General features: G+C 37.7%; 1 protein-coding gene across 1 annotated transcript; it reads left to right on the top strand.

Moving 5' to 3' along the window:
- Positions 1–2,627: 2,627 nt before the first annotated feature.
- On the top strand, positions 2,628–4,286 carry LOC140176721 (uncharacterized). Its single transcript, XM_072208266.1, has 4 exons — positions 2,628–2,816; positions 3,091–3,276; positions 3,920–4,046; positions 4,200–4,286. Exons 1-4 carry the CDS (start codon positions 2,628–2,630, stop codon positions 4,271–4,273), a joined length of 576 nt encoding a protein of 191 aa, XP_072064367.1. The 3' UTR covers positions 4,274–4,286.
- The last annotated feature ends 5,795 nt before the right edge of the window (positions 4,287–10,081 follow it).

The following is a 10,081-nucleotide window of genomic DNA, read 5'->3' on the forward strand; positions in this document are numbered from 1 at the left end:
ATTTGAGTCTTATATGTCTAACATAAACACATCAATTATGGGTTCAAAACTTCAAATAATAGTATAATTGCTTAAGAAATTAATAAAAAAAAATTGTATAGACATGAATATAATAATGAAAATGTGTACATGCCTTCGTTATGCATTTAGCATTGTCTACAATGCACATTATCCTACTATCTGCCAAAGAAAGTGCCTTGTTTGATATTATGTCCATGATTTCCTTTTTCTCCATTTTTGCAACAAGATTTGGATCAAACTTCGCAAAAACTTCTCTGTGCCAAACACACAATAATAATCTAATTACTATATATACCCATATGTATTTTTAATTTTTTACCCACTAGGTGTGTTCTGGTTGTTTTTAGTTATGAATTTTGATGTTTAAAGTTGTTGTGAATTTTTAATATTAAATTATGAATAATTTATTATATAAAATTGTGAAATTTTAAATTTTATTAAGTTAGAAATTATTAAATTTATATATTTAATTAAATCACTTGAACCCTGGTCGAACCAATAAATTATTAAACCAATGATTTTACCTGTTTATTGACCGGTCCGATTTTCGCAACCTTGATTTTTTGTTTAGTCCTTAAAAATATCACTGAAAAAGATATTTTAACAAACAAGAAAAGAAAAAATATTTTTAAATATTTGCGTTTTAAAATAAAAAAATATAATTAAAAAACTAGATGTTTTCTTCAAAAACCCTACAAGAACCCTAATACCACAGCATGTGTTGCAAAACACCATAACTAACTCGACAAGGGTGCTTTCTCTTCTTTCTCCTACTCTCCCAATCGGCTTTTTGATGCGTGAGCATCTTTCCTATCTTTTCCTAGTGAATTTGCATTTAAATTATTGAGTTTAATCAAGAATTAATTATCTTTTAGCCACTATGGATGCTACTTTGAGTCTTGTGCAATTCTGTTTATTTTAGGTAGCATTCAGCTAGATTTGATGGAGTTTCTGCAGAAGAAGAGATGAAGGCGAATGATGTTGTCAACCCTGACCTCTCTGCACTCAAACCTAAATAACTTGAGCTACAGAGGTCCAATGGACATGATTTTAATGGTGTTAGAAAACTAACTTCGAGAGCTTTCCAACGATATATGATAGTCCATACTTCTTCTCTGAACTCGCTGCCAAGGCTGCACCTAACTTGAGGTTTCTCAAGTTACGCGCAAGACACAACAACAATACGCGAGATTGGTCCTGCCCACTTCAAGTTAGGCGCACTAAAGCCCAAGTTAGGCAAAGCTTCACTCAACTAAACTCCAATTCATGCTGCCAAGCCCAAGTTAGGCGTGGATCCTAGTGAAGCCAAGTGGTCCCCATCCATCAATTGAAGATTTGCTGATTGCTATAATTAATTCTAATTTAAATTCAAATTTTAAAAATAGGAAAAGATATTATTTTAGTTTTAAAGATAGATTTTAAATTTATTAGGATTAGTTATAAAAGGGGGAAACTTTCCTTCCCTAGGGGATTCAGATCCATCAGATTGGAACTCAGTACATTTTACCTGAATCCTTATTTTCTCCTTTCTATGAGCAACTAAACCTCAATTGTTAATGTTAAGAGCTCTATCTATTGTATGTATTGATTTTATTATTTCTCTATTTTAATTCATATCTTGATTTATATTTAAGAATTGTTTTCATTCTTTATTTTATGAATTTGGGTGGAATGGAAGTATGACCCTCTTTCTATTTGAGTTCTTCTATAACTTGGAAAAGCTCTTTACTTGAACAACAGCTTGAAAAAAAATTCTCCTAAATTTTAATTATCTGGATTTAACGGGATATGTAACATATAATCCTTTTATTTTTGGGTAATTAGAGTTTTTGTGGCATATAAATTGGAATTTGATCATCACCCTCTAAAATCCATCAAGAACCTGGAGATTCAAATGGGTCAATTAGCCACAAAAGTTAATGAAATTGATCAGAGAACCACTAATAGCCTTCCTGGTAACACAATTCCAAATCCAAGAGAGGAATGCAAGGCTATCACCGTAATAAGTGAACAAGTGGCAAGTACGGAAGCACAAGTTATGCAGGAAACCAGAGCCTCTATTAGAAACTTAGAGGTGCTAGTGGGCCAACTGAGCAAGCAAATACTTGAGAGATCTGCAAGTACATTTCAAGGGTTAATCTGTGGTTAGAAATAACCGCACCACGGTGACTTAACAGCAATTATAGGTTCTTCTCTCTTCATTTCCGCTCTCTGACTCTGCTTTCTTTTCCCTTTCAGAATCTCGTCCTCTGTTTAATGTTTCTCCTTATTTGGGTTTCTTCTTCTTCTTCCTGTTTGTGTTGGCTGTTCACTGGTGATTAAGTTTAATTAGGATTTGACGATGTTAACTGCATGTTATGTTTTACTTTTACTTAGACTATGGAGGCGATTATGATGATGAATGGTTCTGACAGTATACGATTTCTTGTTTTTTAACATTTGTATATGTCATATATAGATACAGAATGATGTTTCGTGTGTTTGTCCAAATAGCTCTTGATAACGTGCCATCTTGCATGTTGAATAGTTGATACTTGTTATGATACTGGTGTTTATTGTGGATGAACTTTGATGTGATGCAGTTATAAATTTATTTAGTTTCAGCAATGTTGTCATCATCCAAAGACGAGTCAATGTCCAAGATGGAAGAACAAGAGAATCAGAATAAAGAAATGAAGCATGAAAATGGAGTGCTTGATTACATAATGAGCTTGAAAAGTGTGCCAACAAAACTCCCTCCACATCTTGAGCTTCTCAGGACCCGGGTCCACTGCAACAACGATGCTCCTCAGCATGTAAAACCTTGCTATCTCTATGTTCATTTTTTATTTTAGTCTGTTTTTTTCTTATTGTTCTCTCAAATCCAGTTTGTAATTTTATTATTTTGGAATTTGTGTTCTGTGTTTGTATGATAGGTGTTAATGAGTTTCAATGAAAACTTGTAGTTTTTTTTCAGCTTATTTCACATTTTGAGTGATTAAGTAATAAGTATATGCTGGTTCTAAATTTTCTTTTCTTTTTTTTTATCGGTTGCTTGCTATTTATGTTTTCCTATGTTGATGTTTGTAGACAGATACCATACAGTATTCTGGTGCTTATCCAGCATTAGGTGTTGATAATAGCTTGCGATTAGATAATTTCAGTCAAAATTTCAAAGTTGAAGTGAAGCGGCTCACAGATGATGACATAGAGTTTGATATGATTGGTATTGATCATTCACTTGCCAATGCATTTCGAAGAATCCTTATAGCAGAGGTGAAATGTTTATTTAATACTTTCCACAATATTTATAATCAGTATGTCAGACTTGTTTATCTTAAATATTGCATCATTTATAGTCCATTTTGAAGTTCTTTGGTACATTTGGTTGGAATAAAAGGGTCCTTAATGATTCTTTTTTAATGCTGTTGATGTCCTCTCTAGTCGATATTAAGAGGGATTTGCATCCATTGTTACATAGTGTACCCATGTAGGTCTTAGCTAACTCTCTCATATTTATTTGTGGATTTCATATCCTCATCTTTATGCTATCTCCTCAATGAAATTTCTTTTTCTAATACAAAAAGTATTTATTTAATTTTTTTCATAATCTCATAGCCAAATATTACGTTCAAAGAGTTGAAGGATGAATTCCAAATGCTTATTGTTTCTCTTTTTTCTTGGTTGATGATGTCAAAAACAGGGATATGTTACTTTGCTTTGATGCTTTAGCCAAACAAAAATTTCTTTGATAAAATGTGGACCAGAATTACCCCTAGGAGTGTATAACATCTTCTGGCTGTGTTATTTTCACCTTGATGTGTTGGCCTTTCATATTGTCTTTCTCTCCAATTTTATGTTTTGCCAATAATAGTTTGATGGAGATTATCAAATTCTGACGTGATGGTTATAAATTTAGGTACCAACAATGGCTATTGAAAGATTTTACATTGCAAACAATACATTACTTATACAAGATGAAGTTCTATCCCATAGATTAGGCCTCATACCAATCAGTGCTGATCCCAGGCTATTTGAATATCCAGGTCTAATTTCTATGTTGTCACCAAATTTGTTTTTGATTACGTAAATATCTTTCTTGTGTGATAGATAAAATTCTATATAGGTTGTTTTTCCGTTTGTGTAGATCTCGTAATATGGCAGACTTGAATTTGTCTCCTTTTTTTGGTTGTGAATAGATAATGCTGGGGATAATAGGAATGAAAAGAATACCATTGTCTTCAAACTACATGTTGCTTGCTATAAAGGATAGCCACGTATGACCGGTAAACGAGTCTGGCTCTTGCTTGATATTCAAATGTTGCATTTAATTTTATTTGGCTATTTTAACTTTAATCATATTAGCAATCTTTCTTGTTTGATGATGTTACAAAATGCAGCGAGATCAGATCAACTAAAGTGGTTACCTAATGGGAGTGAGTGATAAACCCATATTTTATGATGTATTTCATGCTCAATTTAAGTGATTTATTCAATCCTTCACCCACTTATCCATGTAAATTGTATGGTTTTACTTTCCCTTTCTTATTATGTGATATATGTGAAAAACATGTTTCCTATGCTTTAAAAATATCAATTTTAATTACCCTTTATTACCATTCGATGCCGTGATTTGTGTGTTAAGTATTTTAGATCTCTTAAGGCAGGAATGGCTTAGAGGATAGAAAGGAAACATACAAAATGGAAGGAAAGCACAAAAATGGAGTCTTGAAGAAAAAAGGTAGCGACGCGAACGCATGGACGACGCAGCTGCGTGCCTAGTGCGAAAAGGCAGCGACGCGAACGTGTGACTAACGCTGACGCGTGCCTTGAGCAGAACACAAATGACGCGTACGCATGACCGAAGCGAACGCGTGACAAGGAAAACTCCCAGATGACGCGACCGCGTGACCTACGCGGACGCGTGACAGACGCCACGTGCAGAAACTGCAGAAAACGCCCCTAGCAATTTCTAAAACCCTTTTTGCCCAGATCCAAGTCCAGAAAACATAGATTAGAAGTTATAAAGTGGGGGAATGCATCCATTCATGAGGAGATCTTCCAATTATTCACCTTTTATAGTTTAGATGTAGTTTTTAGTGAGAGAGGTTCTCTCCTCTCTCTTAGGATTAGGATTAGGATTTCTTTCAATTTTAGGACCGCTTATCTTCATTACAGGTTCAATGTTCTTTTAATCTGATTTATCTTTTACTTTCATTTATTCTAGTGCTTTGATTTGTCTATCTCTCTGTTTAATTACTTATGTTGCCAAATTGGCTTATGAACCCTTCATGTTAGGATTTTCTATTTAATATAATTTGAGGTATTTTAGAATTATGATTGCTTTTCTTTATTTATATAAATAATTTAGATTTTTCCCTTTTAGCTTTGGTTGATTAATTGGTAACTCTTGAGTTGTCAAACTCATCGTGATTGATAATTGTTATTTTTGCTAATTGAATTGAATTCTACTAACTCTAGCCCTTCCTTAGGAGTTGGCTAGGACTTGAGGATCTAACTAATTAGTCCACTTGACTTTCCTTTGCTTTAGTAATGGTTAACTAAGTGGGATTAAAACTCAATTCTTATCACCATCGATAAGGATAACTAGGATAGGACTTCCAAATTTTCGTACCTTGCCAAGAGTTTTATTAGATATTAATTTATTAAATCCTACAATTTATTTTCCTTGTTCAACCCTTTTAAAACCCAAAATTCCACCTTTTCCATACCTAATGATAAGTCATACCTCCCTGCAATTCATTAAGAAGACGACCCGAGGTTTGAATACTTCGGTTTATAAATTTTGTTGGGTTTGTTACTTGTGACAACCAAACGTTTGTACGAAAGAAATTCTTGTCGGTCTAGAAGCTATACTTACAACGCGAATTTATTTGCAAAAGAATTCTAGATCACGCGAGAGTTTCGCTCGTCAAAATGGCACCGTTGCCGGGGAATTGCAAATGTGTGCCTTATTATTGGTTATTGTAAATATTTTTCTTTTACTTGTTTATTTGTTTTTGTTTTTCCCTTTTATTTCTATTAGCTATTATGAATTCTCACCCCTCTCGCTTTGAGTTTGGTTCTAACTTTGTTGAAAGGAGTGGAAGCTATAACAGGAATATGCATCAAGGTCTAAGGAATCAAAGATGGATGGAGCCAAGAGGATCTGATCAACCCTTTAGGCAACAACATCCTCCAAGATATCATGGGCAAGGATCACTCTACAATGCATACCAAGCTGATAGATATGGTGGACCCCCTTGTAATTAACAACAAGCCCCACCCTGTGCTTATAGATCATCCTCTCAACATAGCTTTGAACCACCACACTAACAAGTTCCTTTTCACCATTCATCACCTTATGACCCTTATCCACCACAATTCCAATCCAATTACTCCCAATAACAACCACATTCTTATTATGAACCCTCTCCCCCAACCAATGAACTCTCATATCCATCCCATTCTCCAATGCATGACAAAATTCGTATTCTTCTTCAAGGGCAAGCGAAGATGCAAAGGGACATATTGGAACTCACTACTGCCTTAACCGAGGTAGTAAATAAATTAGCTTTCCAACATCTGAGCACTCAAAGTACTCCCATGGCTACATGTGGAGAATCAAAAGAAGAGCGTAGCATGAAGGAGACACTAGAAACTTCGGTGGACAATGAGGAGCATGGCTTTGCATTGGAACAAGTGGAGGAAGCCATAATAGTTGTAGAGGAAGAAGTGGTTGAAGATTTAGGAGATGCTGAACCTCCATGGGAATCGAGAACTGTAAAGGATTCCGCTGAGAAGTTCGAAATTGATGCCAAGGAGGATAGTGCAAAACCTCCAATGCATATACCTTGTGAAAAATTGGACGGAACAGACCAAGAAATTGATTCCATAGGCAGTGATGATCATGAATCAAGCTCTCCTAGTCACGAACTTACATCCGCAACTGAACTCTTTGAGCCTGAAGAACCTTATCCAAGTGAATACGAAGATGATGTCGAGGTAGATTTCTCTCGGCCTCCAACTTATGACTTAAGTGACGAGGAAGACATAGAAGACTTTGATCAAGACGCAGTTGCAGTTGAAGAGTTTTGCAAAGAAGTGAAGGAATTCACAGAAGAATACAAGGGAGTAAAGCTTACAGAACCACTGGAAACACCTATCCCAAGGCCATTACCACCTAATACAAGCTTCAAGTGGGTACAATCCTTAACCTTTATCTTTACTTTTCCACTTGAATATGGTTTGCTTGAAATAGATGGCCAGCTTAGAGCTCTCTGCGGCTTTAAGAGTAAGAGGGAAATGGCTCGTAGTCAGAGCTGGTGTGCAAGATTCAATAGGGTTCCATGCTTTAATTCGAAGTGCAAGGATTGGTATCAAGTTCAATTGAATGGGTCTCGGAAGGCGTTTGGTCATCTTAGTGAGAATACAATTTCTAAACCACCCGGATGGAAGAATATAGGTCAAGACAAAGGCGGATTTAAAATCAAAGTTTGGGATCCTGGAATCTATTCTGACATTCGTCACCCCGGGAGCCTGAGAATCTGTTTGAAGCTGCTCAAAAGCTTTACATGCCTAGTTTGGGACCCCGGAGGCTGTTGGCATTCCAAACATTGGTGGAGATTTCTGGATGAATTTAAGCACAAGCCACCATAACAGGAAGCTCATCAAATGTCCAACTTAAGGACTTTAACTAAAAGTGCTAGGTGGGAGACAACCCACCATGGTATGATCGTTTCTTTTTCAATTTTATTTCATGTTGTTTATTTTTATTTTTATTTTATTTTATTTTCATTGAAACTGGAAGTATTCATAGCATCTACATTAGCACTGTATATTGCATAATGCATAATTCCAAAAAAAAAGAGATCACCCACACGAGCGCGCAGGTCACGCGTGGGCGTGAAATGGAAATCGGCGTAACGATCCAACGCCCAGAAAGTTTAGCACAAAACGGCCCACGCGTTCGCGTCCCTGACGCGAACATGTCACTTGCAAAACAATCATCCCACACGAAAGCTTGAGTGACGCGTCCGCGTCGCATGGATATAATGGCCCCCTAAATGGAGACAGAGAGTTGCGCTGAAACGACGCTGGAAGTGTGCGTCTAGCACAATTTTCAGCGACGCGGTCGCGTGCCTCACGCATCCACGTCACCCATCTTTTACCCAACCCATGCGATTGCGTCAATCACGCGACCGCGTCGAACCCATTTCACCCTAGTCACGCGATCGCGTGCTCCACCCGTTCGCGTGGACTCAAAATCACTAACCCCCTTACCCACGCGAAACCCTACCCGTGGCGCCCCCGTACCCCCCTTTTCTTCTTCTCTTCTCTGCAACCACCCCCTCCTCTGCAACCACCACCACCGCGCCCAACCACTGCAACCACCCAGACCCGACCGGCACACCACCGCAACCACCTAGACCCGCCGCAACCCCCCTCTCTTCTTTCTCCCCTTCTTCCCTTCCCGCTCACCCACCGCCGCCTTCCTCCGCCACTGCCCCCCACAGCGGCCAACCTCAGACCGCCGCCTCCCACCACCGACCACCACCACAGCATCACCACCCTCGCCCCCTTCTTCCTTCCTTCACCCCTCACCCAACCCCAACCTCCACCCCAACCATGCTCCACCACCGCGCCGCCGTGCTCCCTCCCAGCATCGCCGCATCACCACCACCATCTCTCTGCCCTCATCTCTGTTCCATACATTTGTACTTCTACACACCAGGTTCCGCCATACTGCGATTCCTCTTTTCGATTCCTTAGTTAGTTTTTCAATTTTTGTTCAGAATAGGATAGTTAGAGATGCATGTTTGTAGTGGATTTTAGGTGGTTAGGTAGCTAGGATGTGGTTAGTGGATTTAGGCCTGATAATTGCGCCGTTCTTGCTACTTTTTTTATCTATTTTGCAATCCTGATTTTGCTGTGATGATCATATTGTTCATACATTGTTCTTCCATGTTTCTTGCTGCTGTTACACTGCTCTTTCATTTGTGTCTATTTGCAGCTTTATTTAAATTCATATGAACTGATTTTTTCTGTTGTTTATTACCCGGGAACATCTAATTTTAGCCGGAATGCTGCCCAATTTTCTGCAAATTGTTTCATTTTCAGTCATGTATTGGTTTTGGCAATTTTGCATTTTGCATTACTTACCTATAACCAAACCAATTCATGAATGCACGGGCTCACGTTCTTATTCCTTTCGATTCCCTGGTTAATAACTTGCATTATTGATGATTTCATTTTAATTTTAGCTACTTCGGTATCTATATGAATTATCATCAATAACCTGATATCCTTGCTTGACTATGAGTTGATTATTCTTTAAACTTGTGAAATTTATTGTTAACTAGGAAACCATTATCATGCCCCCTACTTTAACTTCCTTTTTACTAACTCACTGCTTTCACTTTCTAACTTCCTTTTCACCTATTCCCACTTTTAACTCTCTAACTTCTCTTTTTGCTTTTTAACTAACTACTTTAACTTTCTAACTCAAGGCATGACTATTGTTTTTCCTGGTGTGCAGAAACTCCACCGTTGAAAATACATAAGTGAAAGGTTCAGGCATGGCCGAATGGCCAGCCCCCTGAATGATCAAAAAGACCGAATGATCAAAGACTAAACAGTCAAAAGATTAAACTGTCAAAAGATGATGTCTAATACAATAGTAAATTATCCTATTTATACTAGACTAGCTACTAGGGTTTACATGAGTAAGTAATTGATGCATAAATCCACTTCCGGGGCCCACTTGGTGTATGCTTGGGCTGAGCTTGATCTATCCACGAGCTGAGGCTTCTCTTGGAGTTGAACTCCAAGTTATAACGTGTTTTGGGCGTTCAACTCCGGATCATGACGTGTTTTTGGCGTTTAACTCCAGACAGCAGCATGTACTTGGCGTTCAATGCCAAGTTACGTCGTCAATTTCCGAATAAAGTAAAGTATGAACTATTATATATTGCTGGAAAGCTCTGGATGTCTACTTTCAAATGCCGTTGAGAGCGCGCCATTTGGAGTTCTGTAGCTCCAGAAAATCCATTTTGAGTGCAGGGAGGGCAGATTCCAACAA

Source organism: Arachis hypogaea, chromosome 2, assembly GCF_003086295.3.
Source record: "Arachis hypogaea cultivar Tifrunner chromosome 2, arahy.Tifrunner.gnm2.J5K5, whole genome shotgun sequence".
NCBI classification, from domain to species: Eukaryota; Viridiplantae; Streptophyta; class Magnoliopsida; order Fabales; family Fabaceae; genus Arachis; species Arachis hypogaea.

What these genes read in the sequence shown, in the direction of transcription:
- LOC140176721 (XM_072208266.1), top strand. Translation starts at nt 2,628, where the DNA reads ATGTTGTCATCATCCAAAGACGAGTCAATGTCCAAGATGGAAGAACAA. An exon ending in ACAACGATGCTCCTCAGCAT is followed by an intron (nt 2,817 to 3,090) that starts GTAAAACCTTGC and finishes TGATGTTTGTAG; the next exon opens with ACAGATACCATACAGTATTC. An exon ending in GAAGAATCCTTATAGCAGAG is followed by an intron (nt 3,277 to 3,919) that starts GTGAAATGTTTA and finishes TTATAAATTTAG; the next exon opens with GTACCAACAATGGCTATTGA.